The sequence below is a fragment of the Candoia aspera genome, chromosome 4 (assembly GCF_035149785.1).
Source record: "Candoia aspera isolate rCanAsp1 chromosome 4, rCanAsp1.hap2, whole genome shotgun sequence".
Classification (NCBI taxonomy): Eukaryota; Metazoa; Chordata; class Lepidosauria; order Squamata; family Boidae; genus Candoia; species Candoia aspera.
Genome location: NC_086156.1, coordinates 46,289,724 through 46,312,588, shown reverse-complemented (window position 1 = coordinate 46,312,588; position 22,865 = coordinate 46,289,724). Strand labels below are relative to the sequence as shown.

Here is a 22,865-nt window from a genome sequence, read left to right as displayed (position 1 = left end):
ATCCTGTCAGACATTCTTATGGTAATTTTCTAGTTCAAAATGATGTGTATTGTAAATGAAAACTATTGTCAAATGAGCATATTCTAGCTATTCAGGACAATGGGAAGACCAGAAATTTTTCTTTTGGGATTGATGGACAAACAGTTGGAAAAACGTTATGGAACAAATGCCACAACATGGCATTTTGAACTTACAATTATGGTTTTGTTGATTAGACAGGACAGTATAGAAAGAAGAGTTACGTTGTAACCATAGAGCAAGAGGTAAATTTATAATTGTACTTATAACTGCTGTAAAGAAGCTACTTCTTTGTATCTTTTTTTCCTATTTTTCTTTTACTCCCCTCCCTTCTTGCAATTTCAGCATTCTCTTTGATTTTTTTCTTTTTCTTTTCTTACTTTATATTAGTTTGTATTAGTTTTCATTTTCCTTTAAAAAAAATATTTTAAAAAATTACACACACACACAGGAAAGATGTTTTCACACAACATTGCATTCAAATGAAACACTAGCATAGCATCATCCATCAAAACTGTTGCATTCAAAATTATTTTTATGAGATATAACTGCTGTACTGGAGTCTACAATCTTCTAAAGGTAATACAGATCTTGATATTAGCATCTATTCTAGTGTGGTTTTATTAATCACAAAGATGAACCAAGCACTTTCATCAGCCCAAAATATGCCCAGATAAGTTATAAAGTGGAGCAAATTCTGTACTCATACCTTTACTTTTAAATGTAAGTTAAAAGGAACCATTACATTGTTCCCAACAGGATACTTCAGAGTCTGACCTCACTTGCACTTTTCTACAGCATAAATATGCCCTGAAAACACCAATTTTCTGCCTTGTTTCCCAATATAGCCTTCATGTCATTCCCCACCCAGGATGGAGATACACTGAAGTCAACACCAGTTGTACAGTTATAAAAGTGGTATTTCCCTCTTTACATCAACAATATTCCAAGGAAAGCCTCAAGGTATATAAAATCTCTTACACTTTTGTCACCCATTACCTTAGAGGCAAAATCAGCTGACCGTAGATGTGTTTGGGGAGCACTGAGAGGAAGGACTGTGATCACTAGCCAGCATCCAGCTCAGCCATTTCTCTCCGAGCCTTTAAGCTTTCCATTAGCATTTTTTTTTATTAAGCTCCTTTTATGCAAATCATCTTCCCCCTCTATTTTTGACACCAATTTCTCTCCAGATCTCAAGGATGGCAGAGGAGAACAGACCACCAATATTTCAGCTGAGGAGGAGGAACTGTATTTGTCTCTTTCAATCCATCTCCCCCACCTAAAGTAAAAACTGTGATTGCCCTCTAGATAGTCAGTTTCAAGTTCCCCATCCTGTAAGACCTAACTATTTGCACAACCATGGCAGGGTCTGTCTTCCTCCACTTTGGAGTCTTCTATTCCACTATTTCACCTTATTTTAACTTGATTGATTTTGTGCCATCAAACAGGTGTCAACTCTTAGCAACCACATAAACAGATTTTCTCCATGATGTCCCTAACTTGGTCCTTTAAGTCTTCTGATGGTGCACCCATTGCCATTATAACTGAATCCGTCCACCTTGCTGCTGGTCATCCTCTTCTTCTGTTTCCTTCCACCTTTCCAGCATTAGACCCTTCTTCAGAGAGCTACATCTTTGCATAATGTGTCCGAAGCATGATAATTTGAGCCTGGTTATTTGTATCTTGAGTGAGAATACAGGATCTTGTTAGACGATCCCTTTGTCTGTTTTCCTGGCAGTCCACAATATTCTCAGGAGTCTTCTTCAACATCAAAGTTCAAAAGCATCAATAGTGTGCTGTACTTGTTCTATTTTGTTTCTTCAACGTTCAACTTTTACTTCTATAGAGTATCACAGGGAATACCATTACTTGCACTATTCTGATCTTTGTAGGTACAGATCAGAATAGCATCTGAATATCTTTTTCAATTATTTTTTTTTAACTTGGGAAATGCCCAAGTGGGACGTGAAAGAGCAAACAAACTAGTCTGGAAAAGACAGGCAGAGTCCTGAATTATTGCATGTTATTCTTGCTACAGATTGGTAGGCAGTTTTCACACTGGTTGATGACATGCTAAAAGTGGAAAGCAGAAAAGCCAGAAGAGAAAACCAATATTGATATCTATAATGGAGAGCACATTCACCAGTCAGGATAACACCATTCAGTAGGGATTCAAAATAAAAAGGATAGGGATTGGCAAACAGAGTCAACAACACCTTCTACCAGCATAAGGATCAGCATCATTTTTGTCTGCCAGCAACCTGAGACATGATCAAAAAGCACAATTTCACTTCACATAACTGTTATATTTACATTTTAACTATTCCATAATATAAAAGCTCCATATTACCATTTATACTACTTCTCTTTCCCTGAAAACTCAACATACACAGTTTCATACTTTGAAAGCCTTTTCTCACTTGTATCTAATCCCAGCATTAACATGCTCACAAATCTTTTCTTCTGTGTCCCCATGGGACTGTCTTCATCTGAACCCCAGCATGTCCTTCTATTCTGGTCCTTGGGTCCAAGGTCATTCTTCTTTAGGCAGCAGCAGCAGAGTCCAGTTCTTTCAAACTGGGCTTTCCCTGGTACCAGCCAAGTCTGAGCCAATCTAGCTTTGAGAAAGGGATCAGCCTAACAGCTGATGGGAAATGAGCAAAGAGGTTGCATAATGCTTTAGGAGGGAGATTCTCACTCATGATGCAACCCTGCTACTCCATCAGCTGTTAACCAGGTAATTTTTAAAAATGAATTTTGCCACACATCTCTTTTACCTGCTTCCTCTCCCATCTTGGGATTCAGCTGGTATGACCACACAATATCTGAGCTTGCCATAGAGATTTCAGGATTAAACCTGGACCCTTGATATAAGGGGCCAAAATCTGAAATGATGATAATCCTGACTCATTTTGTGCTGACTCATGGATGGGTGGACAGTACCTTTACTCAGTAGTGGGGACAGATCCAGAGGATAACACCCTTATTAACTTCAATCATGACCTCATACACACACACTGATAACATCTTTGCATTATGACCAACATTTACATATTACTTACTCTAAATTAATTACATGTTCCTCAATTTACAACAGTAAAAATTCTTCATAAACTTGTTATCTTGGAAGGTAGAACAATACATTCCAATGTTATTTCAGAGTATTCATATAGCATAGCTTGTAGTTGAAGAGCAAGGCTAGAGTTCAGCCTTCATTCTTAAGAAACATACTGTAATTAATAAACAATATTGCAACACACCAAACCTTTTCTGCAGTTTAATATTGAAACACTGTAGTCAACTTCTCTTGATTTCAGTTTTATCAGAGAGGAAAAGAACAATAACCATTAAACAATTGAATTAGCCTAAAAAAATATTATTGCATATTCTTCCCATTTGATCAGATCACTGGAATATATGTATCAAGAATTAAACTGCATCAAAAAATAATGTTAAGAATTTAATCTAACATCACAAAAATTACACTTCTGCAGGGACAACCCATGTAAAATATGATTCCTATTATTGTACCGTAACAGAAAGGGTTGAGAAGCCAAGATACATTTTGACTGATCAACTTTATTAGATCACTTGTTATCAATCAATAAATGAATATATAAACAAAATCAATGGTCTTTTAAATACTAATTCTACATTTCTTTGTGCACCTATTTGGAAGTTCATCTCACTGCTTCCCTAAGCAGTGTTACCATGTAAATATGTCTAAGATCTGTAAGATAAGTGACCTTCTAAGCAACAGTACATAGATGATTATAGAACAAAATCTCACATGCATAATGAAGTTTTCTTTCTCAGAATTGTATATTCCATAAGAGAGCCAGTTTGGGGCAGTGGTCAATGCACCAGGCTAGAAACTGGGAGACTGTGAGTTCTAGTCCTGCCATAGACATGAAGTCAGCTGGGTGACCTTGGGCCAGTCACTCTCTCTCAGCCCTTGGAAGGAGGCAATGGCAAACCACTTCTGAAAAACCTTGCCAAGAAAACTGCAGGGACTTGTCCAGGCAGTTGCCAAAAGTCAACACTGATGTGAAGGCTATCTATCTATCTATCTATCTATCTATCTATCTATCTATCTATCTATCTATCTCCCTCCCTCCCTCCCTCATAGATCTTATTATACAAGCACTGTAACCCCATAATTCCATAATGTAAGCACCAGGAAGAGGCTGGCTCAGGTTTCTACGTTTCAAGAAGCAAGAGTGAAGGGAGAACCTTATGTGAAGGATATGTACTCTATACCAGGGTTTCTCAACCAGGGTTCCATGAGAGGTCACTAGGGGTTCCCCAGTAGATCACAATTTATTTTTAAAATTATTTCAAATTCAGGCAACTTCACATTAAAGAGGTAAGTTACAGTCTTTGTTTTTAATTTAAGAACACTGTTAATGCATATATACAGGCCTACACATGAAACATAATAATTTTGTAACTTCTGGCCTGTATTTGAGCCTGAATGTGCAGGGGTTCCTTGAGGCCTGAAAAATATTTCAAGGGTTCCGCCAGGATCAAAAAGTTGAGAAAGGCTGCTCTACACCCTTAAAGTGCCAGCTCTCCACATAACAAACCCCTGAAAAAATAGCAGTTCAATATATATACTCTTGAGATAGTGTTTGGGGGTCTTCAGGAAGGCCTTTGCAGGTTGGCAAGGGGACCTGGCAGGCCAAAGACACTTCATCACTAAATTTAGGATCAATCAGCCTCCTGCAGCAGGTACGTAAAGGTAAAAATAAATAAACATCAAGTAAAACCTGGATTGTTCATGATTTCACAATGCAAGTTCTCTCTCTACGTAACTATGTGCAAGGAGCCTTTTCTAACAACATAAGCTTTCACCTACAGCAACTCATTACACAGAGTTCTCTCCACTCTAGTTCAACCTGATGACCTTCATATCCGTTGGACTATAACTTTCATCACATCCAGCTGAAGTGGACCATATTGCAAAAACGTTTGCAGGTTAGATCACCCAAACGGTTCGTGGCAGGGCCAGTGAGAGAAAAGAGTTCTTCAGGTTGGGGGGGAGGGACAGGAGCTACTTTTTACCGGGACGAAGCAATGGAAAGGGAGCTTTCAGCGGAAGCGAAGAGTCAACCCCAGAAAGAAATGTTGCCAAAGATTCTATAGGCGAGCCAGCTATGCTGGATGCGACTTGGCCACGTACGCGCCCTTCCATTGAGACCAATATGTTAGAGAAGAAAAGCCACGGAAGGAGCAGAAACCGGGGCGGAGTTACCTTCGGTGGCTGGGGTTACTTGCCAGTAGCAGGTGAGAAAAAGGGAGTCGGAAAGAGAAGGGTTTCTTGGGGGCGAGGAAAGCCAGAGAGGCCGAGAGTGTCCGGGTAGCCTTTCCCAAGCTGGTGCTCGACAGATGCGTTGAACGACAATTTCCACGGCAATCGCTAATTACAGCGGGGCTCGTCGTTTCGCAGATGCAGAGACCCCAGGCTGGGGGAGGCTCGACCCAGGACGTTGCCGAAGGGAAGATCAGCCTGTTGTGGGGGGAGGGGGCACCGGGGGCACCGCCATGCGAGGGTTTCTTTCACCCCCTAGAAGGGCACGGAATTAGGAAGTGGTACTTCCCCCAGGCCATTAGCCGCTCACTCACAGCTTCAGCTCCTCGTAGGCGGCGGCGGCTGCCACGGCCACCGCCATGGTTTCTTTTTGCTCCTTCGCCAGCCGCTGAGTTCCGCCCGGGCTCCGGCTGCTTTCTGTCTAGAATTCCTTCCTTGCTTCCCCGTCGCTTGGGCCTTCAAGACGGCACACCACTTAGGACAAACTTAATGAGAAAGCATTCCACGGCTTCCCGAAGAGCGGTGCAATGACTAGGAAGGCTGGGATTGGCGGAATCTGTCGTTCTAATCACGCCAACCTATACTGGCTGAGTGGGCGGGAACCACAATTGTGACGCTAGATTCGACTCTAGGCAACGCCGAATGGAAAGCGACCTGGAATTGACCAGCATCCGTTGTAATTTCAGTTCACAGAAGTAAAGCTGCTCCTTACTAATGACTAAAGCGAAAGACTTCGGAAAGGTTTTGATTGGTTGAACCACCAAGAATTCCCACCTATGGCACCACCCTCGAAAAGTCTGTAGACGGAATTTAGAATAGAGGCAAAGAAGCATTTTTGTACAGCGAGGGCCAGTGGCGCAATGGATAACGCGTCTGACTACGGATCAGAAGATTCTAGGTTCGACTCCTGGCTGGCTCGGTGCTATACCTTTTTTTTTCCTCCCCCAAACTTTTAATTCATTAAAGATGACGTTTTCATAGGATTTTTAGTAATGCAGCTTCATATCTCCCAGACTAGCTTAGCTACTTATCTTATTCCAATACTGTTTGTACACCATGCCTGGCACCATCAGCCACTCCTCTGCTTTTATGGCTGAAAAAAAACCTGTTTGTATCTCTTGTTGAACTCTAAAACCTGCAGATGTACAACTCCTGTAACAGCTTTAATACTAAAAATTGTTCTGTGTTCCTACAATGTGCTAAACTGTGCACTGCGGGGACTCCCTAGGAGTCTCTGATGCTTCACAGCTGCAAAGGGCCCTGGGCAGGGCAGACCACAGCAGCTTGTAGGCATTCAGGCAGGAGCAGAGGGGGTGGGGAGTGGGATGTAGGGTTTTTTCCCCTCTTTTCTTCTCTGTTCTTTGTTGTTGGTGTAGGGAGGTGTATTATTGGGGTTGGGAGATATGGATGGGTTAGCCCAGTACGGAGGAACCAAGGGGGAGGGTGGACTGGGAAGATATGTGGGGGTTTGGGGGTGCTATTGGTACAGTAGGTATGGCAGGAATCTGAAGGTGGACTGCATTTGGGGATCCCGGGAACGCTGTTTGAGAGTGGTCCCAACATCTGGCCCTCAGTGTTCAACTTTGGGACCAGACAGACAGATCCTTAGCAGCCTCAGGTTCTGGCTGCTGCTGTTGATTGCCAGGTCGATATGTAATAAACCTGCCCTCATCCTAGATTTAATTGTGGGTGTTGACCTGGTGTGTATAACCAAGATCTGAGTAGGCTCAGAGGAGGAGTTCCCCTCTTGGAAATATGCCCACCTGGGTTTAGGGTTTGGCATCAGTTGAGACCCAGGGGAGGGGTGGTGGTGGCTATGTCATCTGTGAATCATTGAGGGCATTTAGACACTCTGCTCCTCAGCCAACCGGATATGAAACTCTCTGATTAAAATTGGGCCTTCGGGAACTGTTGGGATTGTTACTTCTGTACTGCCCTGGTTGCTGCGTAGCTTCATCCCTCCTTGAGCTGCAGGTTTCTGTTGCCAGATTGGCAGTGGAATCCCCGAGGCTGATGGTCCTTGGGGATTTTAACCTGCCACCTGGTGATGTTGAATATGGGGTGACTCAAGAATTGATGGCCTCATGGCAATCATGGACCTGTCCCAAATAATAGAGGGCCCAACACATAGCAGGGGTTGCAAATTAGATCTGTTTTTTGTCTTGGAGCAGTTGCAGCGCGATCTGGTGTTGGAGGTTGCCCTGGGAGGCACTGTGTTGCGGTGGTTCATCTCCTTCCTCAGCAGTCAGTTTTAGTCAGTGTTGATGGGGGGGGAGGAGGTCATGCCCATGGCCCCTCATTTTTGAGGTGCCTTAGAGCTCAATGCTCTCCCCTCTCCTGTTTAATCTCTACATGAAAACATTGGGTGAGGTCATCCATCAGTTTGGGGTTTGGGATCATCAGTATGCTGATGATTCCATTTTCTATCTCAAACCTGAGCTGCACAGATGAAGCATTGTACTGAAACAATGTGTGGATGGGGCAGAACAGACTTTGGCCCAGTACTGCCAAGACTGAGTAGCTGTGGCTGTTTGGCCCCCAGTGTCAGGACATTTCCATTATTGGTCTTGGATGGGGTAGCAGTTCTCCAGTCTAGACTGGTGTGCAATTTGGGGGTCCTTCTGGATGCACAGCTACTGCTCAAAGAGCAGGTGGCAGCTGTGGCCAGGAGGGCCTTTGCAGAGGTTCATTTTCTGTACCAGTTGCACCCCTTCCTCCACCAGGAAACCCCTCAGACAGTTACTCATGCCCTGGTCACCTCACGATTATTGCAATGCGCTTTACATGGGGCTGCCCTTGAAGACCAACCAGAAGCTACAGCTGGTATAAAATGCAATGGCACAAGCAGTAATGGGTGCCTCCTGGTATGCCCATGTGTCACCACTGGTACACAAGCTGCAATGGTTGCCATTGGACTTCTGAGTGCAATTCAAGGTGCTGGCCATTACCTATGAAGCCCTATATGGCATAGGGCCTGGATACCCGAGGGACTGCCTATTTCCAACAGTTTCTACCCACCAAGTATGTTGCCGCAGAGAGGGTAAGTTCCAGTTTCCTTCTAAATGTACAATCTCTTTAGAGATTGTAGCAGCTTCATCATTCACAGCAGATGTCTAGTCTGATGATTCCATAGTTTGTGATGGCTTTTTCTCTTCTTCATGACTCAAAAGCATTTACTGAAACATCCAGTTTAGGATAATAGTAGCACATACTGCTCTCGAGCATTTTTACAGACTGTGATGTGTGCTCAGAGTTGCACAATGTATAAATGTATTAAGGTGTAAGCTTTCCTGAACTGCAATTCCCTTCATTAGTTCTACTGCTAAGTTGCTTATGAAATGGAAGGTATGTTGTTGCTGGGATACAAGTGGGTAGCATCTGTCAAATGTGCTTGTTTAATTTATTCCTAAAATAAAGATACGGCAGAAGCCACATTCCAAAATGTAAGCAAGGCCACAAGAAAAACTAAATGTTTAATTTCATTTAAAATGGAATTCAAATTACTTAAAGGTTTTTAAGTTAATAAGATTTTTGACTTTTTGATTATGTCCTATCAAGTCGGTGTCGACTATTAATGACTACATGTATACATTTTTTCATTGTTAATCATTTTATATTTTCTATCCATGTGATTTTCTTGGTAAAAATACAGGAGTGGTTCACCATTGCCTTCTTCCACTTGTTTGCTTTCATTGGGATGACCTTCACATCTGGGTGATCCTGGGAAAGATAAACACTTGGCATATACTCCCAATGTACTTTGCTCATCCCTCCAAGAACACACACACACACAACTGGCCACAATGAGACAGCAGAACTTATGGAGAGTTAATAAGATTAGTCCCCATGTATTTCATAATTCAGTAATTTTACTTTCTGTCTCATTAAAAATTATAGTTGGGTAGCAATTTTTGGAGGGTTGCATTCAACACTTTTGGAAACTAAATTCAGATGCAGGAAGGACCTTAAGATGCCTATCTCTATTAAAACAGGAAAAATGGCAGAATTAATACAGGAACAGAAACTACAGTTTTGCTGCCTGTTGAATATCATTTTGGGTGTGTGCATGCAAAGTGGAGGTATGGGTCAGCCATTCTAATTGGCCTGAAAGTTTATCAGTCTTGCAATATGAGATATTATTTTATTATCAGATCTTTAAACTGTGCAATTGTGCAACTCAGTGGGAAAAAAAAGCAAGGAAAAAAATCAACCATACAATAAAATAATAACTAAAAATGTGTTATTTTTATTCTTAAAACCGGAACACATAAAGAATTCTACAGTGCTACCAATGGATTTATTCAGCCTTTTCCATTATTTATTTATTTATTTATTTCATTCTAGAGGTGACGGACTCAACCTTGGGGGAAGTGGGGGTGGCGACGACCGACTGGTCCATGAAGTCACGGAGTCGGAAGCGACTGTACGAATAAACAACAAAGCAAACCGATAAAAGATTTAGTGCAACTGTAGAATTAGTGATTTTCCCTCCCTGTTTCTATGCATGAACATACAGGAAGAAAGAAAACAGTTTTCATTCATCCGGAAATAATTTCAAACATCAAATATATGCATAGAGAAGTTATCACCTTGAGTTGCTGCTAAAGTAGAACGCTCAGCACCTCTCACATCCTGCTGGAGACCTCCGGGATTAGTACTTTAGTTCCTGGGGCGGGCTCCTGCTTCTCCACCCACTAATTTAATAGAAAAGTTCTTACTGCAGCTTCCCCTAAATGACCAGAGAAAACATCGGGACTAGAGAAGGCGCCCGCTGAAGAGCAACTTACAGATGCCCTAAGGCTGCTTTTTTCTTTTCTATACTCTATGGACTGGCAGCCTGTACCTGCTCCGCCCCGCCTATTTCCTACACAATCGCTTTAGACAGGCTTCCCCTTCCTTGCTTGCATTGAGTCTTCCAGTCCTGCAGAAGGCGCGCGTTTTAAAATAGCACCCCTATTTAGGCTTGATTTCCGGAAGAGAAAACCGAGAGGTGGTGCTTCCGGCCATTCATCGAGCACTCCGTCAGAAGCGCGCTAGTAGCTTCACTTCGCGAGTAACGGAAGCGGCCTAGCTTGCTGCGCCAAGCTCAACTTTTTATCATTCCTTCCTTACCTGCTTTTGGCTTCTCACTTCGGGGAGGCCACGGTCTCTGGTTCAGCCGCTTCGGGCTGCGCCTGTCACTTTGCCGCCATGAAACTCGTGCGGTAAGCGTCAGCGCCAGCGCTTCGGGGAGGGCGGGAACAATTCGGAAACACGCCGGGCCGGGCCGAGTCCTGGCCATTTTGCTTGGCCGCCTCCCTTTCCCCACGCTAGACTTACGCTCCTTCGGAGTCAGCCTCCCCGACGCGCTGAAGCCCTTTTGGTATCCCATGTTTTGGGCTTGCTTAACTTGGCTTGGTTCATCTTGGCCTTCAGGAGGGCAAGAGTTTCCCGTTGGCTTTGGTCGTCCATTCTCAGAATAAAGCCATTTGTCCATCAGCTCCCCTTTTCCTCTTCATAACTGATAAGGATTCTGAGATTAGAGGAAGATCCTGAAATGGAGAGTCAGTATTACCATTAAATGTCTTCAGAGCCAGGACTTACCTTTTATTGGGCGGCCATTCGCAGAGGATGGCAAAGCTATATTTGTAGTACTTGAGTAGATAACGAAATCCTTCCAGATGCATGTTGAAATAAGGGTAAAGCTCAATCTGCTCAAATAGCAATATTTTACAAATCTCATTTTAAACAATCTTATTCAGTATTGTGAATGATTATCTGCTTATTTGTGTGGCACCACTGCATGCTGAGGCTCAGTGTGGTAATTGCAGGGCTGCTCCCACTAATATCATTGGGAGGTATATCCAAGAGGTTGGGACAGATTATAAACAAACCATACACATATAGGCAGTGTCCTGAATGCCTATTGAGTACCTAATTAGACAAAGCCAAGCAAGCAATCAAGGTGTGCATTGGGACATAAGTATTACAATTTGAAATAGCCAAACCATCAGGATGTACTGGTTTATTAGAAAAAGCCTAAAATGTTATGCTGTGAATTACCACTTACCTTCTCTAAATATGGCTGGGCCTTTTCCAAAGACTGGTTTAATGCCCTCCCTTCAGCAGTCTTAGAGGGCAGTTGTAACATTTTCCCAGGGACAGAGGCTTTGCCCATGCAAATCTACGGAGGTTGAAATGTTAGAGCATATGTTCTCATCATGCAAGTTTTATACTGATATGCACATTAAGCGTTTATGAGTTCTGGACTATGACCGCAAGAAAACATTGAATTGAACTCAGGTATTTTGCTATTCAGCTAAAACTTAAATAGTTTTTATTTATTACAATATTGAAGAGAACAAGACAAGGCTGTCCCTTCCTCTCCTTCCTTACTTCTATGGAAATTAGATCCATCAGCTAAGAAGCTGTAACAAGAAAATAAAATTTCAGGAATCAAACTAGCAAACCAAGAAAATAAATTAAAATCATATGCAGATGATGTAGTACTTAATACTCATCGAAAAGATTTCCTAGAGTTGACAATAGAACATATCCAGCAGTATGGTTTGATATCTGATTAATAAATCTCAAATGATGATATGGAACTTACTGAAGAAAAAAACTGTATTTGCAGCAAAAAAAATGGGGTTTAACATTACTGTTGAAACAACTTTGTACCTGGGAATTTGTTCAACAAAAAAAGTAACAAAATTTATTTAAGAATACTTATTTGCAGATTTGAAAAGGTAGAATAGCTGATTTCCTTAGATGGAAACATTTTAAATTGTCTTGGCTAGGAAGAATTACAGTGGTAAAAATGAACTTTTTGCCAAGATGTAAATTTTTAATTTCAAATTATTCTGGAAATAATTGAAGACAAATTGTTAACAAATGGAAATAACTAACTTTATATGGTCTAATAAAAGAGTATCAAGCTTAAAATTTTACAGACTTGACAGGTGGATTTACAGTACCAGATTTCAAACTGTATTACCAAATTAGCTGTTTAACTTGGATTATAAACTGGATTATGTAACAGTATGGCTGCATTGCTTCTATCAGGGAAGCAGGACTTCCAAATAGTTTGCATGAATATCTTCGGTTTGATACAAATAGAAAAATATAACCTATAAGAGACTATTCAATAATCAGCATATTTAAAGTATGGGATAAACAGAGAAAAAGAATTGGTCCAGTCTTACCATGCTTTGATATTAAATATCTATTTCTGTGAAAGAGATTTGACCAATGGGGAGATAAGTCATACATACTACACAGTCTAATTACTAATAAGATAAGGATGAGATATTTTGAGATTCTTTCTTCAGAATTATCAGAAAAAGTTCTCTGGTTTTAGGATGTCCAAACAAGCAGTATAGTTCTAAAGGAATCTCAAAAACAGGTAGAACATTTAGATACTTGACTGAATTTGAAAATTTATAACACAAAATTCTGTACATTTGCTGGGGCTTATCTATAAGGAAAATACTGTTCAGAAACTGAACAAGTAAAATACCATATGATCAAATGGGTTCAGAATTTAAACAGAACAATTAACATGCATCAATGGGAATATCAATGGAAGAAAAAAATTAAATTTACAATGAATATTACACTTAGAGAAAACTGGTTTATGATGTTTAACTGATAGTATATCACCACAGTTTGATTGCTAAAATAGATAATTCTCTAAAAATCATTGGAAGTCTAATAATCAGGTTTCATATTTGATAGCAAGGCTGTAAAGCCCAACAATGCCGAAAAGTTATTTATAACTGAAAGAGACAAATTCTAAAGGTTGAATTCTCTTTCCCGCCTGCTATTTACTAAATCTCATATTTTCACGATGTATACTGAACTGACTTTGCATAAGATTACAACTGCTAAGATACTGTATGTTTCTCATTGGAAATTAAGTACAACCCTTCTGTAGAAGAATGGCAAGTTAGGTTGTGGGGTGCCAAAAGTAACCTCATATTTGAAAAATAACTGCTATGGAATTGAATTCAACATGGAAGCCATTCCTGGATTATAATTTCATAATATTGTTTTATACTTCTTGGGGTTTTTTTTCCTAATATAAGTTTTAACATTATACTTTCTCTATGACTTGCTAAATAAAGATATAATTGTTTTAGATTAAGGGTAAATTATTGTAATCTTTAATCTTGATTTATAATTTATACTGCATTGGCTATCATCCTTCTTTATTGCATTTTATCTATACATATTATGATAAAACTACCATAAAAGTTAGTTGCAGCTCCCAAGGACTCTATAACAAAGAGATGCCTGTTAATAGAGGAGGCTGACAAGGTGATATCTTTGCCCCATTGTTTAATTATTATCAGTGCACTAGATGCTATGTTCAATGAACTTTCCTATTACCCCATTCAACATTTTTATTTAATTTCATAATGCTTGTAAATGTCCTCCCTATTTACTTTCTGCTTTTCTTACTTTTTCCTTGGTGTTCTGTTTAATCTTGATTATATTTTTTAACATTTAATGCAAAAAATAATTAAAAAGCAACATGAAATCATCAAGAGTTGATCTAAGGGAGGTTTTACTTAGTGGCAGATTAAAGTAATCTTTATGGACATATATAGCCCTTGGTCATATAAGTTCAAGAGCCCAAATCAGGATTTCTTCTTGTACAGGATTCCTCATCTTGCTGGGTTGTCTGTACTTGGGCCATGGAAGGTTCTCAATTGTTAATACAAAGAGTTGCCTACCTGTGCTTAAAATTTGGCCAATAGAATGACCCTGAAGTAAAATGGTTGTGGACATTTGCTTTGTGGAGACGCTTGCCTATTGCAAGTATTTCAGTCTTTATTGTCATCGTATCAGTATGTAGAGAAATACGTTTATATTTAAACTAAAATGTTGTTTGTTCCAACTATGCAGATTTCTTATGAAACTTAGTCATGAAACTGTGACCATTGAACTGAAAAACGGGACCCAGGTACATGGAACCATTACAGGTATGGGGTTCTGGATGTAGAAATTGTTGTATTTATAAATTTTAGATTTGTATAAATAAAATTTTGGACATTTGGCATAATACACATATATCTTATCTTTCACTTAAATCAGGAGTGCATGCATGTGACTATCTCATTTTATTGAGGCAAGCAAAGTGATGTCTTCTAGGTGCCTTGAAGTATAACTACAGCACTGAGAACTGTCTGGTATTATTGGAATTGCATTTCTGCATTATACTGAAAAAGCAGCTTACTCAAGGCCTTTCTATGGATTTTTCTATCACAGCAGATCTCCCAGAATTTCTGGCTAGCTGTATCACAACTTGTCAAGGGAACAACAGGCTGAGGAAGCCACTCTAATTATTATTATTTTTTTCCAGAATCTTTATTAATTTATTTAAATAAACATAAAATTACATACAAACAATAATATCTTGCAATACAAAAAAGAGAAGAAGAGAGAAGAAAAAGAAAGAAGAGAGGGAAAAAAGAAAAAAATGAATATATATATATATATATATATATATATATATATATATATATATATATATAAAAATGGGATAAAATGAAAAATAAATAAATAGAAAGATTAGGGTTTCCAACTTTCTAGACGGTACAGCTTAGTATCCTAGCGTGTTATTTTTTTTCCCTTAATTCTCTAAATTGCCTTCATTAATTCTAATAGATTAAACAAAGTAATTTGCTATTTATATATATATATAAAAGTTATATATTCATATTAACTTTTTGAGTCCATTCCACATATTTAAAAAAGGGTGTCCAGTCCTTTTGAAAATCTTCCATATTTTTATCGTTTAGTTGGTCCGTTAGTTTTGCCATTTGTGCCAAGTTTAGGGATTTAAGTATCCATTCTTCCACAGATGGGATTAATTCTTCTTTCCACTTTGCAGCGTAGAGAATTCGGGCCAAAGTAATCAAATACAGTAGAAGTTTTCCATAGTTTTTTTTCCAAATCTTTGTTCATAAAGCCCAATAAATAGAGTTCCGGTGATTTATCAATATTAACTGCCAACATTTTACAAATTATATTATGTATAGATGACCAAAAATTTTTCGCTTTTTTACAGGTCCACCACATAATGGTATAAAGTTCCAATTTCTTTTTTACATTTCCAACAAACATTTGACGTATTTCGAAACATTTTTGATAATTTTTCAGGGGTAGTATACCACATGTACATCATTTTATAAAAATTTTCTTTTAAATTATAATTTAATGTAAATTTTAATCCCTTAGTCCACATTCTTTCCCAAACATCGTATTCAATATTGTATCCAAAATTTTTCTCCCATTTATTCATACATTGCTTAATTTGTACATTTAGTATTCTCATTTGTAATAACATTTTATATATTTTAGAGATCATGTGGTCACTATTAGCATAGATTTGTTCATCCCACCAAGATAGTTTTTTTGTAAATTTGTAACTTTTGGCATCTATTTTAAATTGTTCTTTTAATTGAATATATGTAAACCATTGACATGAATATCCTTCATTTTCCAGTTCTTCTCTTGTTTTCATTGTAAATTTGGTCCCTTCAAATTTTATTAAATCCGAATATTTTAGCCACTTAATGGTTTCCTATTGTTTCTCACCTTACAAAAGCTTCTTGTGGGGAAATCCATAGTGGTATTGTTGATGTTAAAATAGATTTATATTTTTCCCAAATTTTAAGAATAGACGGTCTAATACAATGATTGTTAAATGTTTTATTTAGTTTCAATTTGTTATACCATAAGAAGCCGTGCCATCCAAATTTTAAATCATGCCCTTCTAAATTTAGTAATTTATGATCTTGTAGGGTGATCCATTCTTTTAACCATAATAGACCACATGCCTCATAATATAGCCTGAAATCGGGAAGACCCAAGCCTCCTCTTTCCTTATCTTCTTGTAGTAATTTAAATTTAATTCTTGGTCTTTTCCCTTGCCAAATAAATCTTAAAAGATCTTTTTGCCATAATTTAAAATTTTTATCAGTTATAAATACTGGAATAGTTTGAAATAAGAATAGCATCTTCGGCAGAATATTCATCTTAATTGCAGAGATTCGTCCCATAAGTGATAAATTTAATTTTTCCCACCTCAATAAATCTTGTTTAATTTCCTTCCATATTTTAACATAATTATTTTGGAATTAATCACTAATATTGGCTGAAATCTCTATCCCTAGATATCTAACTTTTTTAACACTATTAAATCCTGATTTAATTTCTAATACATTCTGATTATTTTGTGGCATATTTAAATTTATCATCTTCGTTTTTTGATTATTTATTTTAAAACCAGCTAATTCTCCATATTCTTGTAGTGTCTTTAATAAGTAATCAATTGATATTAACGGGTTTTGTAAAGTAATAACTAAATCATCCGCAAAGGCTCTTAATTTATATGTTTCATGTTTAATCTTTATCCCTTCAATTCGATGATCCTTTCTGATAGCTTCTGTTAGAACCTCCAATACCAATATAAATAATAAAGGCGATAGCGGACAGCCTTGCCTTGTTCCTTTTTCTATTTGACATTCTTGTGTTATCTCTTCATTGATCACAATTCTGGCTTTTTGAAATGTATAAATTGATTTTATTGCTTTTATAAATATATCGCCAAAATCCATCAATTCTAAAGTCGTAAACATAAAATTCCAATTTAGGTTGTCAAAAGCTTTTTCAGCATCTAAAAATAACAACATAATCTGTTTTTCATTATGAAATTGAGTATACTCTATTATATTTAAAACCGTCCTTATATTGTTTTTTGTGTATCTTTGGGGTAAAAAACCATTTTGGTCATAATTAATTATTTCTTGAAGTATTGTTTTTAGTCTTTCAGTTAAAATTAAAGTAAATATTTTATAGTCATTGTTTAATAACGAAATAGGTCTATAATTTTTGCATAGTGGCGGGTCTTGTTTTTCTTTTGGGATTAGTATAATATTTGCCTCTAACCAAATTTTGGTATTGGATTTCCTAACAGAATCGCATTCATTAAATCTTTAAGTGGTAACAAAATTTGATCTTGAAAATATTTATAATTACCTGCTGAAAATCCGTCTGGACCTGGAACTTTGCCTATTTTCAATTTTCTAATTGCCTCTATAATTTCCTGGGTTGTGATGGGATTATTAATTAATGCTTTTTGGTCTTTAGTTAATTTCTTTAAATTTTGTTTTAATAAATAGTTCTCAATTTTATCAATTGAAATTTCTTGTTTCTTATATAGATTTGTAAAGAAATTATAAAATGCCTTTTTAATTTTTTCATTGTCAACTAATTCTTTCCCATTTTCTCGAATTTTAGTAATATTTTTTTCCTTTTTTCTTAATTTGTATGCTAGCCATTTTCCAGCTTTATTAGCATATTCAAAATTTCTTTGTTTAATATATCTCAATTTTCTTTCAGTTTCATCTGTTGTAAGTATTTTTAATTGCTGCTGTAAAATTTTTATTTGGTGGTTTATACCTTCATCTGATGGTCTTATTTGAAGGTTTTTTTCTTTTATCTTAATTTGATCAAGAACTGTTTGAATTTTTTGTTGTGTTTTCCTCTTTAAGCAACTATTTAAATACATAAAATATCCTCTCATATATGCCTTGCTAGTATCCCATACTGTCCCAATACTCACTTCATTATTTAAATTCCATTCAAAGAATTCTTTTAATTTCTTTTGGCAATCTTCTACAAGTTCTTTATTTCTCAACAAAGTTTCATTTAATCTCCACCTATAACTTTTTGGGTGGAGTTTTATAGCCAACTGAACTGGATTATGGTCTGAGAAGGATCGGGGAAGAATTGATACATTTAAAATTTTATTTGCCAAATTTTTAGATACCCATATCATTGATCCTGGAGAACGATTTGAATCTGTCTGAATAAAATGTATAATCTCTAGCCGTACTGTTTTGATATCTCCAGGCATCTACAATAGCCAAATTTTCTGACATGTCAAAAAAAGATTGGGGCAATTTTCCTTGATTTTTTTTTATTTGTTGTTCAGATTTTCTGTCAATAATTGGTAAGGTAACTCTGTTCCAATCTCCCATCATAATCCAATTGTTATAAGATAATTCGGAAAGTTCATTTAATAAATTTTGATAGAATTTATTCTGATTATCATTAGGAGCATATACTCCAACCAATATTGCTTTAGAGTTTTGTAGTTCTAATTCTATTATTAAATATCTCCCATTTTTATCAACACTTATTAATTTAGGATGGGGCTGTACATATATTGCAATTCCATTTTTTTTTCATTTGCTGCTATATATTCATTTCCTAATTTGTTATTTACCAGATATTTACTATCTTTTTTTGCAATATGAGTTTCTTGAAGACATATTATATCTTGTTTTAATTTGTATAAATAGTGAAAGACTTTTTTCCTTTTAGCTGGGGTATTGGCTCCATTTATATTCCAGGAAAGGCATTTTAATTCACTCATTGGAAAGGAGTATTGCAAATTCTTTAGAACTTGAAGCTAGTTCCTCTGCACTTTGTTCCTCTATATTTAAACATTTCACTTTACTTTCTTTACTTTCTGGCCTTTCCCTTCTATCTGTTTCTGATTCTAAATCTTTCTTATATTTTCTGAGAAATTCCTGAGCCTTAAAAATAGTATTCAATTTATATCTTTGTTGTTGGAATGTGACATTCACTCCTTCCAATACTTCCCATTTTATTTCGTTTAAGGGCTTCAGTGAGAAAGAAATAATCTCTTCTTTTTTTTAATATTCTCAATGGTATGTCTTTCAGTATCATAATCTCTCCTTTGATATTGATTTTTTTCCCCCAGGAGGCCTGTATTATCAATTCTTTGGTCTTCTTCCTCGCAAATTCAATTATTATATCTCTTGGTTTCTGGTTAATTTTTGCATATTTTGAATTAACTATGAATACTTTTTCTATATCTTCTAGCCTTTCTTCCTCCCATTCAATTAAACTTGCAAGCATTTGAACCACTTTCTCTTATTTCTGCCTCTTTTTTTTCAGGTACACCTCTAAGTCTAACACAATGTTCTTTTTCTTTTAACTCTAACACAGTTAATCGGTCTAATTCTATATCATTTTCTACTTCTAATTTCTCCACTCTTTCTCTTATGTCTGCTTTTATTCTTTTGTCCATTGTCTCTAACTTATGATCTAACCTTTTTTCAAAGCCATCTATTTTCTCCTCTAATAGTTGCGTTAAATTTTGAGTAATATTTTGAATTGTTTTTTGCGTAAAATCTTCAAACATAGCTTTCAACCATTCTCCTTCCCCGGTTTCTGAGCCTCTCCTATTCTGTCTTCTTGTGTTCATTTTGTTCTTATAGAAATCTTTACCTATCTTAATCACTACACCTAATGTTATATTTATTTATATAAAGCAATGTATAATATTTATATCAAAACACACAGAGCATACAATTCAAAATAACCTTATAAACATCTGCAATATAGTCCAATATGGCGTTAGAAATTAAATAATTCGGTTCCTTTTAAGTGAGGACTGGCAGTAAAGTTTTTTGGTCTCCAAAGTATAGAAAAGTTGTTTTTTTTTTCCCTCCGCTGAGAAAGTTTCTTCTTCTTCACTTTTGTAGTCAAAAGTTGTTGTTTCTTTTACTAGAGATGAAGGGGGCTGCAGAATTGCCTAGATAGCTAGGCTGCTCACGCGGGTTCTACAGATGTGCCTCCAGGCTTCCTGGCTGCTTTGTTGTTGCGGCGAAAGTGAAGTATTGAAATAGAAAGCAAAGCTTTCGCCTGCCACTCCGAAGCCGCTGGAGTCTTTCGCCAGCAGCGCTCCTTTTCTAGCGCTGCCTACAAGGTCTGCCCGTTTCTCTCCGACTCCGCAGAACTCTCAACCTCCGCATGGTAGATATTAATTTTTCCGAGCTGTTACAAGGCTCGACCAGCCGCCATACTCCTTCACCGGAAACCCCCGAAGCCACTCTAATTATTATATCATATTCTTACAAAGCATTATTTTATCTGTATATTTTGTGTTTAATAGAAATCAGTGACATTTTCACAAAAGTTTTCATTGTCAAAATAAGGAAGAAATTGTCACTTACACGTTAATACTTGTATGATATTCTAGTTAGGAGCCCTCAGCCTTAAAGGGCTGAACACATTTGGTATCTTAAGAATATGGTGTGGCACTTTTACAAACTGACTGTGGGGATTTTTCACTGAACAGCATGGCTGTAATAGGGGACATAATTGGATATAAAGCACAGATTTATTAGAATATTCCCTCTAATAAATTCTTCCTTTCATAGGATAGTCCTTCCTATCCCTGCTTACCTTTGTCTGGACAGACACACATCCCAGTAAAGGATCTGGCTGTACCTGCCCATCGTTTATTTTTGAAGAAAGCTTATGTAGACTATTTGGGGCCCATAATTCTTGGAAGTAAAGATTGGCTTTGCAGCATATCCATTTTCCCTTTTTAAAAGTTTTTTACTATAGAACACCAGGTGGAACAAGAGGCTTGATGGTTGCCAAGAGAGGAGATTGTGGGCAGTTCGCTCCCTTGTTACCATATTAAAGACCACAGTTCTAGTTGCAGCAACATTGTGGTAGGGGAAAAAGTTTTGAATCACCATAAGATAGGTCAAGTACATGAGTAATATAGGGAGGGGAGAATTTCTATACCTACCTAGGAAATGTAATTGAGAATATTAAAGAAAACCACAGATAGTATTTTGTAAGCAATACAAAGAAAATGCAGGGGTTTTTTATGTTTGCTTTATGATTGTCATAATTTTTCTAGAGTTATACTGTGCTGATCAAATATAAAGGATACTCACTTATCTTACAATAAATAGTTTCTGCTAGTTGTATGGCCACAGGTAGACAGTTTTGGAATAATACACCATTCTGTTCCGTAAGTTTAGGAAATGTTCTGTGCTTTGTTTTTCAGGAGTGGATGTCAGTATGAATACCCATCTTAAAGCTGTAAAAATGACTTTGAAGAACAGAGAACCTGTCCAGTTGGAGACATTGAGCATTCGAGGCAATAATATCAGATACTTTATTCTGCCAGACAGTTTGCCCCTTGATACTCTGCTGGTGGATGTTGAACCAAAAGTCAAATCCAAGAAAAGGGAGGCAGGTTAGTAGTTGATTTCAAACTATTAAGTAGTAAATATCTGCTTTATTTAAGAGCATTTTAATTTAACATCCATGATGGTGCCTAAATTGCAGCTTTAATTTTTACTGTAGTAGCTTTAAAAATTTGTTTAACAATGAGAGGTTTATTTCACATTGATTTGTTCCAGTTTGAAAACAAAAGCTGGAAGGTTTCTTGCTCATTCGCTGTTATTATCATTTTTGTATGATCGTGTGATTTGTAATTTCTGTAGTGATCTTTTCATCATCCTTCCCCTCAAATCAGCTTTGATTCTGTAAAACTAAAGTATCTTCTTAAGAAACGTCTGTAGATCCATTGTCATCAGACCAACTATCAGATGAGGCTAACCTTTGAATACAGGAGTCACATGAATACAGGAGTCACATGCTATCTTAAATCTCATTTCAAAAAAGTTCTCCCAAAAGGTCTCATACCCTCCACCCCTTGTCTTGTAAATAATGGAGTAATCGCTTAAATAATTCTTAAATAGCAGATACATAGTTCTTCATTTACAGGACACTTTTTATATTCCTTGTTGCTCTTCACATATCACTCCTAGGCCAAACATCTTTCTAAAAATGCTTATTTTTATAAATATTTTATATTATTTTCTATAAATACTTATTTCTAAAAATACTTATTTTTAGAATGTTTGTAGAATCTCTCTGTCAAGTTACACATTTTAAACCATTATTTCTTAGAAGTTCATGTTTCACAAAAATACATCCAATATTTGGAAACACAGATAAGTGATCTGATTAGATCCTTGTAAGAAAAGGGAATGGTTTAACACGTTTAGAACAGATGGGGTCTTACATGTTTTTTTCACTTGAGCTACCTGAAACAAGTTTAAAGGTGAAAAAATATATAAATGTTTTACATTAAATAGTACTATGATGTGACTGCATTTTTAAAGTTTTCTCTCTCTATGTTCAGTTGCAGGAAGAGGACGTGGTAGAGGACGTGGAAGAGGAAGAGGACGTGGAAGAGGAAGAGGGGGTCCAAGACGATAATTTCTTTATAACTGCTATAAAAAAAGAACCATGCAGCTATGAAAAAAACCCCATACAACTTTTGTACAGGTTTTGTTTTGTGTCAGTTTTTAATAAACACATGTGGAAAATGTGTCAACTAAGTTCAAGTTCTGTATGTATTCGTACATTACATGAAAACTCTGATTACACACGTGTTACCTTTGACGTTGCCAGCCAAAACTTGGAAATTAAGTTGGCATAAGTAGAAATACTGAATTCTGAATTCCCCAGAATTGTGGATTTTGCAGTCTATCTTTTCTTGCCACATCATCTGCTGAAATTTGAAGGATCTTGCATGGTTTGTGAGTATTTCAGCTTAGAGGGGGAAATTTCACAGGCAGTCCTCGTTTAGTTACCACAATTGGGATGGGCAGCTCTGTTGTTAAGGGAAACAGTTGCTAAG

At 37.1% G+C, this 22,865-nt stretch overlaps 2 protein-coding genes and 1 non-coding gene across 4 annotated transcripts in view; 2 read left to right on the top strand and 1 right to left on the bottom strand.

Moving 5' to 3' along the window:
- Positions 1-5,867, bottom strand: part of SACM1L (SAC1 like phosphatidylinositide phosphatase) — a 31,667-nt gene extending 25,800 nt beyond the window's left edge. The window contains exon 1 of the mRNA XM_063304017.1: positions 5,644-5,867. Within this exon, the coding sequence (XP_063160087.1) occupies positions 5,644-5,690 (47 nt within the window). The 5' untranslated portion in view covers positions 5,691-5,867. The remainder of the gene's footprint in view (positions 1-5,643) is intronic.
- A 308-nt stretch (positions 5,868-6,175) lies between these two features.
- Positions 6,176-6,248, top strand: TRNAR-ACG (transfer RNA arginine (anticodon ACG)). Its single transcript has one exon. It is a non-coding gene; the product is annotated as a tRNA-Arg (tRNA).
- A 4,101-nt stretch (positions 6,249-10,349) lies between these two features.
- Positions 10,350-22,559, top strand: SNRPD1 (small nuclear ribonucleoprotein D1 polypeptide). 2 transcript variants are annotated; one of them, XM_063304016.1, is made up of 4 exons: positions 10,350-10,533; positions 14,219-14,295; positions 21,219-21,410; positions 22,377-22,559. In XM_063304016.1, exons 1-4 carry the CDS (start codon positions 10,520-10,522, stop codon positions 22,439-22,441), a joined length of 348 nt encoding a protein of 115 aa, XP_063160086.1. In that variant the 5' UTR covers positions 10,350-10,519; the 3' UTR covers positions 22,442-22,559. The 2 variants fall into 2 exon arrangements, with proteins under 2 accessions (XP_063160086.1, XP_063160085.1); XM_063304015.1 differs by having other exon boundaries at positions 10,372-10,533; positions 22,365-22,559.
- Positions 22,560-22,865: the final 306 nt, after the last annotated feature.